A 14,898-nucleotide genomic window follows, 5' to 3' on the forward strand; every position below is an offset into this window, starting at 1 on the left:
GATACAAGAGCTAAGGGTAATATAAGTTTCAATATTTTGTATTTGGTTCACGAAGTTCCCCAACTGTCTCCCATTATTAGCTGTTTACCCTTTTATTATTCCAACAACCTTGAAAGAGAATAATACATCTCCCTTGGAGCAAACTCCCAAACTATGCTTTTCACGTGCAACAACCTGTAGATCATACTCCCATCATCACCATTCACCACCTTTATAAGGACCCGCCAGGTATCTCATATTTTACATATATACTACACTTTTAGCACTTTCCTTGTTTATCTATTCGTATCATATATTATTTGAAAAGGCTTCATTTTTATAATTAGCAAAGCCAATGGCTCTCGAGGGGGCGATTTCCCAACACAGCTATAATGGGAAAGAAGCCTATTCCAACATTTACGCAGATAATGAACCACCGTTTTCTGATCTCCAAGCCGCTCTTTGTTTTCTCGACTACCAAACCGATAACTACGACTCTACTTTTCTCCAAGAAGGTTACTATGGGAATACTACTACATTCCTTCATCAACCACCTAATGAAATTGTAGTTAATGAGCAGAAACCTACGGCGAACTGCGGTATCAGTTTCCACGGAGATATGGGGAATAATCAAGTAACGCGACGCAGAACAAGGGCCAAGAAAAACAAAGAAGAAATTAGTAATCAACGTATGACTCACATTGCAGTGGAGCGCAACAGGAGAAGACAGATGAATGAGTACCTCTCTGTTCTCCGCTCTCTCATGCCTGAGTCATATGTTCAAAGGGTATCCCTTATTAACTTCTATATCTGCATTTTTAACTCTATACAGCATCTACACATTTTTATATAGACTATCTAGCAGAAATCCAAATAGAGAAAACCATGTTTTCCCACGTTCAGTTTTAAATTTATCTTTGGAAAATTTGAAGTTAACAGTTTTTATAAACGATTTTTAAAATATATTTATATAACTAAATGATCATGGTTTATTTCTGTATTTGCAAAATTGGTCTATAACTTTTTGCCAAAGCTTGATAAGTTAGAGACTATATGATGATGTAATATGTGATACCCAATGTTAAAAAGAAAAACTTTTGCAAAAACATTGTGTCTCATTTACATTTAAATACCTGTCGTTGAAATATTGTTGAATTCGCTTGTGACTTCTAAATATATCATGCTATTATCCAAAAGCATTCTATTCCCAAAAGAACACCCACACAATAGGACGCAGTACTGTACTTGTTTAGAAATTGCCAACATGAATTTATTTTTTTCAAATGATCACCCCCATATCTACTAAAAATCACCCCTTAAAATACAACAAATTTTGCCAAGTTACAAAAAAAGTTTACAACAAATTTTACGTTCTTAAAACAATTTTCTAGTTCTAATGTGGAATTATGGGTATTAGCGTCTCAACAATTGAAAAAAATGAAACAAGCTTAATTTTTTTTGGAACTATTTACATTTACCATTGTGTGTTCTCTTTGAATATCCCAACATGCTCGGTCTCGTACAGTAAAACTACTATATTAGTGTATGCGTCACATAAGTTACGTGTTGTGTTTTTCTCGGTTGAAGTAATCGTAGTGAATTAACCCTGATTGTAAATCGTACATGCATATAATTCTTTTATAGTTATGAGTTTAATTAGTGTTTCTTATTTTTATCATTTCAGTGTGACCAAGCATCAACAGTAGGGGGTGCAATAAACTTCATCAGAGAACTCGAACACCGTCTTCACCTTCAAAACCTCAGTTGTGATCCAAATGAAATATCTCTATCAGGAAGCTGTATGTCATCGGCGACACCTTTCTCCGACACCTTCAAGCTTCCCCAGTTCTCAATGGGTTCCTCTTCTGTCAGTGATAACATGGTTGTCGAGGTTAACGCATTGGCTGATATCGAAGTAAGCCTCGTCGAGAGCCACGCAACTCTTAAGATAAGGTCAAGAAGAAGACCAAAGGTTCTTTTCCACCTGGTCTCTGGCTTACAGAGCTTAGGTTTTATCATTCTACACTTGAATATCTCCACTGTTTCTGACTTTGTCCTCTACTGTTTCTCCACTAAGGTATGTTTCTGCTTAATCCTAAATCACTATTTATTTACCTCTGTTTGTTAACGTTGCAGTAAATAAACATTCTAAAATATATTAGCTGTAACAAAAAACATTGATTAGGAAAGAATTAGGGAGCTCTTTCTGAATTAATCGTAAATCAAATGCTAGGCCTAGCTGCAACCTAATTGTTTTGGATCTTGTGACCTATCGTTTTTTTATCTTTTGGTAAAACGCTTACCGTGTTATTAGTTGTTAAATATAATGTCACTAATACTTATTCTTTCATTTTTATTTTTGTTTTATGTTTATATATACATTAAAATATTTAATTTTGTATATTTTCAAAACAAAACATCATTAATACGCACATCATATTTTAATCAATAGAAAAATAAAATAACAGAAAAACTAATAGAAAAAAAAGTTAGATAATATTATCAGTAAATTTTATATTAAAATTCTAAAACAATACTTATTTTAAAATAAAAGTTTTAATCTGCAAGACAATTAATCTAAAATGGAGGGAATACTTATTATAATATTAGGTTTTAGAGATAGACTTCATTATAAACCTACTTAATCTGTGAATACTAGACCCCGCTGGCAGAAAGAGAGTAGTCACTTAGATACATATCATTCACATGCAATTCTAGTAGTCGAATAAAATTTGATATTTAATCTCTAAGTGTAGCAAAATCAAACCTAATATAATAGTGATGTCTTCACTTACAAAATATTAAAACTACTTTCTTGTTTTACCAATAAATGATCTACCGTAACTTATTTATGTTTATAGGATGTTTTTTTTTTTGAAAAATGTTTATAGGATGTTACTCTATCGTTTCTAACTATTTCACATTATCACATATATATTATGCTCTCATGTTTGATGTTTGTTTATAATAATTACAGTGCATATAAATAAACCAGAATCTAGCTCATCTAGTTAAAAATACTTTTAATTGCTTATAATTTTATTAAAATATTATTTAGATTAATCGTTTGCATTGTTACACCTTTCCATGATATAATTTATATCATTACATTATTGAATTATATAGAATTTTTATTTATCGTTAGACGTTACCATGGGTTTATAAACAGTTGATCCTATTATTATGTTTGCATCTATAAGTTACTTGTTTTATAATAAGTGTTATTTTAACATTTTTCTTGTTACACAAAAATTGTTACTTTATAATATTAATGCAAAATATATTTATTTTAAACTGAAAATTAATTGCAAACTCAATTAATTTTATAAATAAATTTATTTATCTCATATACTATTATTTAGAAATGTATAATTAATAACAATTTACATATATTTCAGCTATTTTTAAACTCTGTGTGAAAAATGTTAAGATAACACTTATTTAGATACGGAGAGTATATAACACAATGTACTTATTTATCATTACTACAAGACCTAACCAAAGACGATTAATTCAAATGTATTATTAATATGATAGCACATCAAAGTGAAAGAAAAATCAGTAATGTATGCAAACACAAGTAGCCAAATTTATTTACTAGTCATTTCGATAAAGATGTAGGCCTATTTATAAAAAGTACCATTTTATATTTGTTACTACAACTACCATAAACTTATAGACCCAAAATTTATTTAAAAAGTTTTACTTCATTTTTTCTTCTTTTTGAAAGTTTAAGTTACCGAACAAAAAGTTTATGATCCTTGCTTTTAAATGACTTTTTGTAACATAAAACATAAAAGGGCTAGTTATAATGTATAAATAGTTAAATTTGCTTTAATCTAACATTTTTTATCAGCTTTAATCTAAAATTTTCATATCGCTAAAATAACATTGCAGATGGAAGATTGTTGTAAGCTTTCCTCCGTCGCTGATATAGCTACTGCAGTGTATGAAATGCTCAATATGCATAACGATTCATGATGATGCTCAAGATTACCCCTAAAGTAGATCTATTTGCAGTGTAAATGCTAGTAACGACTAGCCGATTTGGAATCAATTGATACGAGTTTATATAATTGAATATGTATGCTTGGCCTGTCAAGTTACTGTAGTATTTTGTTACATTTATAAATGCTGTCAACTGAACTTAATAAAATTTCTAGTAAAGATATGGACGGTCCATTTTTTCCTTTAATCTCTTGACAAAAGGTAGTGAATGGTAACAGCTGGCGATTAATGGTAGTTGGCTTTGGTTAATTACTTAATTCTTGGGAAAATCGCATAAAAAATCCTCAAAGTGTCACTTACTACTTTAAACATTGAAGTTTTTTCACTAACACTTTTAACCTTCAAAGTGACATTTGTATCATAAAAAACCTCCAAAGCAAAAAGTTGACCGGTTCAGTAGGTAAATTTTCAAAATAATTATTTAATTAATAAAATAAACAAAATAAATAATAAAAAAAACAAAAGTAAATAAAAATCGAAACTTTTAATAAACGTTACAAAAATGAAAAAATCAAAAAATTACATTAAAATTTTAGAAAATTAAATTTTTTTAAATTAAATAATTTCTAAAATATTAATAAAATAAAAATAATTAATAATTTAATAATAAATAAGATTAAATTTAAATAGAGAAAAACTAAATAAAAAGTTCACAATTTTTTTAAAAAAATGGAAAATAGAAAATTCAAAATTCACTAGTGACGATGATGGTTTCTCACATAACCATTAATAATGACGATAATTGCCATATCTCCAATGATAGTTTCCAACATCATCGTTGAAAATGACAGAAATTTTTTTCCAAACTTTGAATTTTTCATTTTTTGAAATATATGATTTTTTTTATTTTCCGTTTATAATTTGATCTCATTTATTTTTGAATTTTAATTTTCTAAATATCAATTAATTTTCTGATTTTTTTCTATTTTCTGATTTTTATTTAATTTATGAGATTTATTAAATTTTACGATTTTTGTTTAATTTTCTGATTTTTATTTAATTTTTATTATTTTACTAATTAAATAATATTTTTAAAAATATTATTTAATAATTAAAATAAAAAATCAGAAAATTAAACAAAAATCGTAAAATTTAATAAAAACTCATAACTTAAATAAAAATCAGAAACCATCATTGTCGCTAGTGATATATTTGAAATTATTATTGTCCATGATGATATGATATATTTTTGAAAAAATATTATAATTAAAAAAATTATTTCGAATTTTCTATTTTTTTAAAAAAATTGAACTTTTTTTTAATTCTCTCTATTTAAATTTAATATTATTTATTATTAAAATTTTAGTTATTTTTATTTTGATAAAATTTTAGAAAATTATTTAATTTTATAAAATTTTAATTTAATTTTATTATGTTTTCATTTTTGTGAATTTTATTAAAATTTTCGATTTTTATTTATTATTTGAATTTATTTATTTATTTATTTTATTAATCAAATAATTATTTTTGAAAAATTACCAACTGAACATGTCAACTTTTTTCTTTGGAGATTTTTTATGATACAAATGTCACTTTGAAGGTTAAAAGTGTTAGTGAAAAAACTTCAAGATTTAAAGTGCTACTAAGTGACACTTTAAGGGTTTTTAGGCGATTTTCCCCTTAATTCTTAGAAAACAAACCCTAAAAGAAAATATCTATTTGGAGGCCGATAAAATAAAATCGTCCGGTCATCGACCCATCTTATCTGTTTACCAATTATTCCATCTTGATATTCAATAAAATAGTTTGTACCAACAAGACAAGGTATCGAACTATGTTTTTCAATGGGCCACGAATCCGCCAAAAGCACATTTGTTAAATTTATTGTGTGATAATCAAAAAGCAACAAATTTCAAAAAAAAAAATCATTACAATTTCATAAATATACGAAAACGAGAATGGGAGAAAGCACTGATAGTATTAAAATCATTGTAACACTACACATACTGTTGCCAATCAATTCATTTGTGGGAGATTTTAATGGCATAGTTTTAAATCCCATAAATCTGTTGTCAATTGTCAGCACATCAGTGTTATAGTATTGATCAATAGAGATCGGTTGAGCATCAACCCCCATAAACTAATTTAACATTAAGATTCTATCAAAATAAAATAGAAATAAAAATATGAGATTTTTGCTCTATCTATTAAACAAAAATAACTAAATAAGATCAAACTGAGAAAACGTCAAACTTTAGGAAAATGCACAGAAATCTAGAATCACAAATCATAAATCTAACATGGAAATAAGTGTGTGCTACAATTTAAAACATAAAATTACAATAAACATATAACTATAATATCGATCATTATAAATTTATAATAAAAATATAAATTTTTTGTTGTAACTATTGAAAGAAAACAACTAAATAAGATCAAACAGAGAAAACGTCAAAACTTTAGGAAAATGTGCAGGAATTCAGAATTACAGATCATAAATCTAAGATGGAAATGATTAAGTGTGTCCTACAACTTAAAACATAGAAGTACAATAAACATAATTTTATAATATCAATCACTATGTCAAATAACTTAAACTCTTGCGTGTGTTATTTTAACATTTTAGAATAACATTTTAACAGTTTTGATTACTATGTCAAAACTTTAGGAAAATGCGCAGAAATTCAGAATCGCAGATCATAAATCTAAGATGGAAATGATTAAGTGTGTTCTACAACTTAAAACATAGAAGTGCAATGAACATAATTTTATAATATCAATCACTATGTCAAATAACTTAAACTCTAAATTGTGTTTGAATTCAAGAAGTTGGCATGCATTAAATTCGTGTTTATATATGCTCACGAAAGGCCTTCGAATCAACTTTCTTTGGATACGGACATTTTGCTCGTATATGTTATTTCATGCATTTAAACAAACAATTTTGATGGACTGAATAACTTATTATCAGAAACTATGTTGTTAATCAAGTTTGTATCATTAATATGACATTTATATTGCTTCAGGTATGGGTTAGGTTTAAAGGACTACATTGCTTTTAGTAGCAGAAGCGATAGATTTCTTATATGTTCTCCAACAGAGTTGGACGATGGGATGGTGCCATGTTTGGTTTGAAAGTGAGAATAGTGAGATCACAAGAATCATAAACAACTCGGAACAGAATATCTAGCTTGGGAACCTTCTGTTTGATATAAAACACTGGACTTTCTGCTCTCTGAATGCTTCTTTGGACATGTCAATCGAGAGAAAAATCAGGGAGAGGATATTTTATCGAAGAAATATTAAGAATACTCATGTTTATCATTGGTGTTCCGCCCGTTTGATAGTTGACTATTTGAACTCCCCTTTTATAGTTTAAATAATATATCCAGTTGATAAAAAAAGATGAAAGACAAGAGAGTTACGTGAATAATACTTATCATTATCAGAAGTTATGTACAACACATATATACTCGTACAATATCTACTAAGCCTTATTTTAACAACCATAGGCTTTATCTCTAACCAACTAACTCATACTTATCATAGATAACCAAACCGGTCGGTTCTATACTCTAGAACCTCTAACAAAAGACTAGGCATAACACGAGAATCTCTTACACACTCGAACAAATCACGGGCCACATGGTTTTGGTTAAAACTCTATTAGGCAAATTTCCACTATGCTCTGATCCGAGATCAACGGTTCACATACAAGAACACGTTCATACATACTGGACACATGGTTTTGGTTAAAACTTTATCAGGTGAAATTCCACTATGCTAGTATGCTTTGACCCGACATCCACGGTTCACATACACGAACATGTTCAATTGTTCATAGTGGCGAAGTACCTTCCTCACTGACATCGAGTCATTAACACGTATTAACATTTTTTAAAGAATATAGCTGCTAAAAAATGGTAACGAATAAAAAGTGATAATTTGTTTGAAATAAGTTGGTGACAATAAAAAGTTTCATAACATTTGAGTTTAGAATTTATTGATGATTGTTTAGGATTTAGTATTTAAAGGGTACAGTTGTGTTTATAAACTTTTATAAATGTTTTATAAATTAATCTAAAATATTTAAGAATTAGTAATTTTTCATTGCAAATTTAAAGTATTTATGAAAATGGTTATCATTTAATGCTAAATTTGAAAAGTGATCAAATCTGTGGTAAAATTGAAATTCTCCTTACAAAATTGTGAAATGTTGCAACTAATAAGACTTGTGCATGACTTTTTGTGCATTTTATAACTTGTAAGATTAATTTATTGTTTTTCTCAACAAAAATGGTATATTAAGATTATAACTCGATTATCAGTTTTTGGAATAAAAAGGAAAAGAAAAATGAAAAGAGGAAAGCAGAAGAAGATGGCCTCCAATACTGGTATAGCACCGAATTGGAGAAGGCAATTTCAGTAGGAAGAGAGAGAATTTTTGAGAGAGGGAAGACTAGAAAAATATTTTCTAGAAATTTAACTTTACATAAACCTATTAAGATTTCGTTTACAAGAAAGTAACATGTGTTTGTGTCGGTGTATATACACAAGAATCATTAAATATGATTATTTTATAACTATTCCAACTTGCCAAGCAAGCATGCTTCTATAAAAAGAGGTCACATGAGAGGATAGATATACAAACTAATTTCCCAAGACAAGTCAAAGAAATGAAGGAACATCTAAAGCGCATCAATGGGTTGTACGTTACATTGTTACTAGCGCTCTATGCGTGTGCTATCATTGTACAACTCGAAGCAGCGTCGGAAACAAAGACATGTTTCCAAAAGAAGAGCCCATGCTTCCTTATGAAGCAGACTTGCCCAAAGCAGTGCCCTTCGTTTTCCCCTCCCTACGGTAGCTCCAAGGCATGCGTCGTAGATTGTTTTAACCCTATATGCAAAGCCACTTGCCGAAGTAAGTAAAAAATATCCCAATGCTTTTTAATGGATGATGTTTAGTCTATTTCGGTTTGGTCATTGTGAATTAATTGGTTTATGAATAACAAAGGATATAAACTCAAAACTTCAACTAAACACTACCAATTCTCTTTATAACAGATAGAAAGCCTAACTGCAACGGCAGAGGATCAGCATGCTTAGACCCACGATTCATAGGTGGCGACGGCGTCGTATTCTACTTTCACGGCAAACGCGATGAGCATTTCGCACTCGTCTCTGACACTGACCTCCAAGTCAACGCACGCTTCATTGGTCTCAGACCCTCTGGCCGAAGCAGAGACTTCACATGGATCCAATCTTTGGGTCTGATCTTCGGCCCCAATAGCAAAACCTTCACACTCGAGGCCCAAAAGGCTGCGAAATGGGACCACCAAGTGGACCATCTCCGTCTTTCCTTCGAGGGAAAAGAGATTCTTTTACCAAAAGGGGATTCGGCTATCTGGAGCCCTCCGGGGACTGGCTATATAAAGATCGAGAGGACTTCAGACATGAACTCCGTGTTGGTCACGTTACCAGACATTGCCGAGATTTGGGTCAACGTTGTTCCGGTCACAAAGGAAGACGACACGATACATAAATACGAGAGACCTGAAAATGACTGTTTTGCCCATCTCGAAGTCCAGTTCCGATTCTTGAGGTTGTCCCCGAACGTGGAGGGTGTTTTGGGAAGAACATACAGAGAGGATTTCCAGAATCCTGCGAAGCCAGGGGTGGCTATGCCGGTCGTCGGTGGGGAAGATAAATACAGAACATCTTCGCTTCTTGAAACGAGTTGTAATGCTTGTGTTTACTCACGTGGCTCTAGAAGTTCCGACAAGATCGAGCCCTTGTCGCTGAATCAAAACACTGTTGATTGCACTGGAGGATCGAGCAGTGGTATTGGAATCTTCTGCAGAAAATAAATATTATGTTTAATACTCCCTCTGTTTTTTTTTAAGATGTATGTTTTACAATTTTCACACATATTAAGAAAACACATTAATCATGCATTGTTTTTAGAAATTACCAAATTTCAATGTATTTTAACCAATAATCTTTCAATAAATTCAATTAATTTTATTGAAATTTGCAATTTTTATATAGAAAACATAAAAAATACATCTTTTTGAAACAAATATTTTTTTCAGAATATGCATCTTTTAAAAACAGAGGGAGTAGTATTTTATTTGATAGATTAATCGGAGCGTCATGTCGGTGGTGTTTATCATAGTTTATTTTTTGGTTGGCCAAATATTGAATTAGCTATGAACGTTGATGTTGTGCATTTGGTTGGAAATGAATAATATTTTAAAAAAATTGTAATAGAAGAGTAATAAATCTGGTTGTGCTACTGGGTTTTGTATGCACTAGAATTGTTTTTCAGGAATTTTAGAACGTATTCTAAAAATAATATTCCAAAAATATATATATATATATATATATTCCAATTTTGAAGTATTGATAATATTTTCTCGAGTGGTCTAAAACTATTTTATGAGGACAAGAATTGGATAATTTTATACCACTTTCGAAAATAAGTCCAAATCAAATTTGTATGACATAAAACCTGAAATAAAAGAATAGTGCTCCTTTTGCTCAAAAAGAAGAAGAATAGTACTCTTATCTAGTAGTAGTATCTACTCAAAGTAAACCTGTAATAAAAATGATCTATTAGCATTAGCATAATTTTGGTTCGAAAGGAGTACGTGATGTTAATTATGACACCTATAACAAACAACAATGGAGATATTTTAAGAGGACAAGAAGAATTGAAATCAATTCGAAATTCCCACAAAGGATTCAAGTGCGCAGGGTAAGCTATCCTGCGCACCCCCCACCCATCCATCCCACTACCGAGCTCCGACCAAAAACGCGAAGAAAGAAACCTTCATGCTCGCATCAAATCCATCCGATCGAATGAACGGCCTCGATTTCTTCTTCTCCTCCTCCCCTTCTCCCCCCGTCGTCGCTGGAGAAGAAGAAGATGATGATTGGGGAGACTTCGTCGACTCTTCCCCTAAACCAAATGGCTTCTCCGCAGATCGAGGCGGTGCCACCAATTCGACGCCAGCTCGGATCGAATCTGAGAATAAGAAGAATAGCCAGACGCAGTGGGTTACCCCTCGTGGTCCGGTGCCACTTTCTGTGTTCGGAGAGGCCGAGGAGGAGGAGGAAGATGAATCAGGTGCGCCGTTTAACTTCTCATTCGATTCCTTCTCTGAGAAACACCGCAACGGATCTGCGAATACGAATCCAACCGTGGAGATCAGCGGCGTGATCGCAAATCTGTACAGAGAGAACGAACCTAACGACGAGATCAATGTGAACGAGAAAGATCCAGGTGTCAGTTTCGAGAGTTTTAGCTGGAATCCATTGAATCTTGATGATGCACAGAGATCCGAGAAGAAGAAGACGGTGGTTTCGGATTCGGATCCGACTTGTTCGGATTTGAGAAATGATGATGATGACGACGATTTCGATGACGGTTGGGAGTTTAAAACGGCCGAGTCTGTTTTGGATCCAAGCTCTAAGGTAAGCTCTGCAATATATATATATCGTTAATGTTGTATTAGTTTTAATACGGTTTTGCTTAACAGGAGAATGCTAGAAATGGATCTGTTGTGGTGGTTGAGAGCACAACAGATTTTGATTCAAGCATGTGGAGTTCACCAACAAATGGTAAACGAGAAAATAGAGATGATGATGACCCTTGGGGTAATGGTGGATGGGAGTTTAAGATTGCTGAAACGAGTGAGACGAAGAAGGATTTAGCAAACAAGGTACTACAAAATTCATTTTCATAAAACACAGTCCTTGCAATTGGCTAAAAGGTACAAACTCTTTATTTGCTGTGTGGTTGGTTACAGGAATCTAACGGTTGGGGGTTCGGGTTTGGTTCTGAGAATGAAACAACCACTTCTTATGATTCAAACTTTGAGAAAGTTTTGCATAAGGAGGAAAATGGCTCGATTTCATTTCCAAGTAGTACGAATGTGAGTGCCGGAGGATCTTCTTGGGCTTTTAATCAGCCTTCTTTGGATACTGGTAAAGAGAAAGAGGTATTGTATCTTACAATCCACAGTCAATGTTTCAGAATGTCGATAATATATGGGTTCCACAAATGTTTCTTTTCTTTTTCTGCTGGCTTTGAAATGAAGAGTTCTGACTTTTGGTGGTAGACATTAAGCTTTGGTTAATTTAGTATTACTACATGTACTTTGTTTGACATAGTAAAACTTTGCTTGACCTGCTGCTGGTTTCTTTATTATATCTTTACCAAAATCATTGATACGAACATTCAAAACCGGTAATAAGATTTTTTTTGACTTTCATTGATATATCTTTGCTTTTATGTTATGCAAATTTAAAGCCTAAACATACACTACATTTGTTTAGCTTAATGAAAGTACTCTTTATTTTGTACTCAGGAAAAAGAAGTGCAGCCAGAGAAGCCAAAGGGAGTCTTGCCACTGTCGTTCTTTGAGGACGAAGCATTGGAAACTTCTGATGATTTGGTTCATGAGGATAATCTTGTTTCAGCCTGTGATTTCTCCGTGAGAGAGAAAACTAAGGCTCCAAGTCAAACTGTGTCAATCAATGACCTTATATCAAGTTTATACAGTCAGGTGGAGGAGAAGAATGCTGCTAATCTGTCGGAAAAGTCTGCCACTGTAAATGGCGAGGATGATTCATGGGAGTTCCAGGGCCCCACAAAGACCATAACAGATTCGAGCGCAGCAGAAGGTGGTGATGATTTTGACACTACTTGGGAGTTTCAAGGTCCTTCTCTGCCCTTGAAAAACTCTGATGCTGCGGATGAGGTTGACGATGATTCCTGGGAATTTCAAGGTCCAACACAGCCTGTGAAAGATAATACATCGAGGGAAGGAGATAATGACTTGTGGGAATCTAAACAGAGTTCAGTGGAAATTGAAGGTGGGACTGGGTTCTCTGTTCCAAATGGTTTTGGAAAATCTCATGAAGAAACAGTAATCACCATAGAGCCTAATGATTACCTAGATGTCTTTCATAAGCTGAAGACTGAACTATCCTACCTTGCTCTAACCCATCTTGAGACTTTAAAGGTTAGCAGACTTTTTTTGGTAACACTTTTTCTTTTAACATCCCGTTTTTTTTTTTCGTGACATCATTTGAACTTTTTGGATAATAAAGGAAGCTCGTGACTTGGCTGCTAATTCTGATGAAGTCGCTGAGGCTCAAAAATATGAAGATGAAATACAGGTAGGCGAATCATGGAAATGCTACAAAGCATGTTTAAGTTATATGTAGTTATTACTCCTTGCAGATAAGTGTCGCTAATTCCTTGGTGTTTTCTCTTCTAGGATCTGCAAAACATGCTGAAAAATGATGTTTTGATCGGTGAGGTCAACGCAGAGAGTCTCCAAGTTAGATCATCTGGCACTACTGAACTTTACAAAGTTCTCCAAGAGCCAAAGTTTCGTACAGTTGATTCAGAAGATCTCCTGTCAGAGAGATTGTTATTAGTTAAGCTCTGTTCGACCTTCTCTGTACTTACCTTTCATTCTAAAGTGAAATAATATTTACACGGAAGAAATAATTAAAACATGTTTTTTTTTCCATAGGCAGAGAAGGACTGGAAATCAACGATTGAACTTCTCAAACACGCCACGTTGACCCTGAAGGTTCTAAACTTGGGTTCACATGAGCAGCAGTCGAAATACGCTTCAACTTGGTTAGTCATTGCTAGGACCTGCGCTCAAGAACTGCGGCATGCTGCATCTATTTGGAAACAGGCGATTCAAAATGATGTTCAAGAAGAAATCCTATCTAAACCTCAAGGTACCAACCATTCTTATCACATTATTAATATATTTGTAGTACGCCCATTTTTATCAACCTCTTGACTTATTCTAATTATGTGTTAAACAGGGAAGAGCTTTGTTCAGTCAGTGGGAGAAATTTACAGAGTAGTGAAAATCCTAAGAGCTTCGACGAGACTATATAAACCGTGGATTTTATTACACCCGACATCATCTACTGTGTTGGCTGTTTTGGACGAGTGTGTGGAGTTGTGGCTAAGCTCTGGATTAGAAGAAGCTCTTCGGAATAATAATATCACCCGTCTCCAAGGACTTGACAGTGACTATTCTGCTGGTCAGCTTCTAGAATCAATCAGATGTATAGACGAAGTTGACGCCTTCACACTTCACGCCTGCATCACCTCAGATACATCACCTACCTGCTGCATTTCTGCCCTAAATAATGAAATAGTACCAGGTACACGCTATTCTAGCAATTGCATTTAGAAATCGAACGGAATTTAATTTTGACCCGAACCAGAATTTTGTACAACTAAGAACAATTTTTCTAATTAAATTTCCTCTAAATGTTTTATCCAAAACTGGAATAATCCCAAACCATACCAAAGTTTTCAAACCAAAATAAAATCTGGTTGAAGTGTGGGATAATTTTATAAAACTCAAGGGAAACCCAAATACCCAAGCCTATGTTTTAGATATATATAATTACTAGATTTCACTCGGATTTTTGAACCAGGAATTAAGATGGTGGAGTGGAACGGAGAGCATTACTTGGTGTCTCTTGCTAATCTATGGGCTAATCTGATCAGCCGCGACTCACCTGACCTTGCCAGCCCCAGTCTTTTTGCCCGGTCTTAGAAAAAACGTACACAACGATTCATTACTCGCCAGGCATACAAATCCATTTTCTACTAAAATATAGATCCGTCCATATATATACACTTATTTGTTTATAATATTTGAAGATGGTTTGGGTCATTTTATTGTATGCCATATATCGAATGGGTTTTGGTAGTTTCATTACTTGAGCATTTCCTAAGCTTTACAGAAGATTTGTTTTGTCCGAACAAAGCAATAAATTAATATAATCAATTCGTTGTTCTTTACTCTGTTATTGTTGTAAGTATTCAAGGTCTTTAACTTGAAAATTAAAGAATTTACTGAATTTAAAAGAAGTTCGAGATATTGTATCTGTCTATTTGAATGAGCCCATGACTGATATA

At 32.7% G+C, this 14,898-nt stretch overlaps 3 protein-coding genes across 3 annotated transcripts; all 3 read left to right on the forward strand.

Moving 5' to 3' along the window:
- The first annotated feature begins 236 nt into the window (after positions 1–236).
- Positions 237–4,167, forward strand: LOC108825369 (transcription factor bHLH96-like). Its single transcript, XM_056994108.1, has 3 exons — positions 237–766; positions 1,664–2,056; positions 3,877–4,167. The coding sequence occupies exons 1-3, from the start codon at positions 335–337 to the stop codon at positions 3,958–3,960; spliced, it is 909 nt and encodes a 302-aa protein (XP_056850088.1). The 5' UTR covers positions 237–334; the 3' UTR covers positions 3,961–4,167.
- Positions 4,168–8,576: 4,409 nt separating this feature from the next.
- LOC108836515 (uncharacterized) lies at positions 8,577–9,830 on the forward strand. Its single transcript, XM_018609666.2, has 2 exons — positions 8,577–8,850; positions 8,994–9,830. The coding sequence occupies exons 1-2, from the start codon at positions 8,604–8,606 to the stop codon at positions 9,794–9,796; spliced, it is 1,050 nt and encodes a 349-aa protein (XP_018465168.2). The 5' UTR covers positions 8,577–8,603; the 3' UTR covers positions 9,797–9,830.
- A 759-nt stretch (positions 9,831–10,589) lies between these two features.
- On the forward strand, positions 10,590–14,781 carry LOC108827917 (uncharacterized). The gene is made up of 9 exons (XM_018601429.2): positions 10,590–11,405; positions 11,471–11,653; positions 11,741–11,932; positions 12,302–12,958; positions 13,047–13,115; positions 13,217–13,378; positions 13,478–13,694; positions 13,785–14,132; positions 14,412–14,781. The coding sequence occupies exons 1-9, from the start codon at positions 10,764–10,766 to the stop codon at positions 14,531–14,533; spliced, it is 2,592 nt and encodes an 863-aa protein (XP_018456931.1). The 5' UTR covers positions 10,590–10,763; the 3' UTR covers positions 14,534–14,781.
- Positions 14,782–14,898: the final 117 nt, after the last annotated feature.

The sequence above is a fragment of the Raphanus sativus genome, chromosome 9 (assembly GCF_000801105.2).
Source record: "Raphanus sativus cultivar WK10039 chromosome 9, ASM80110v3, whole genome shotgun sequence".
NCBI lineage: Eukaryota > Viridiplantae > Streptophyta > Magnoliopsida > Brassicales > Brassicaceae > Raphanus > Raphanus sativus.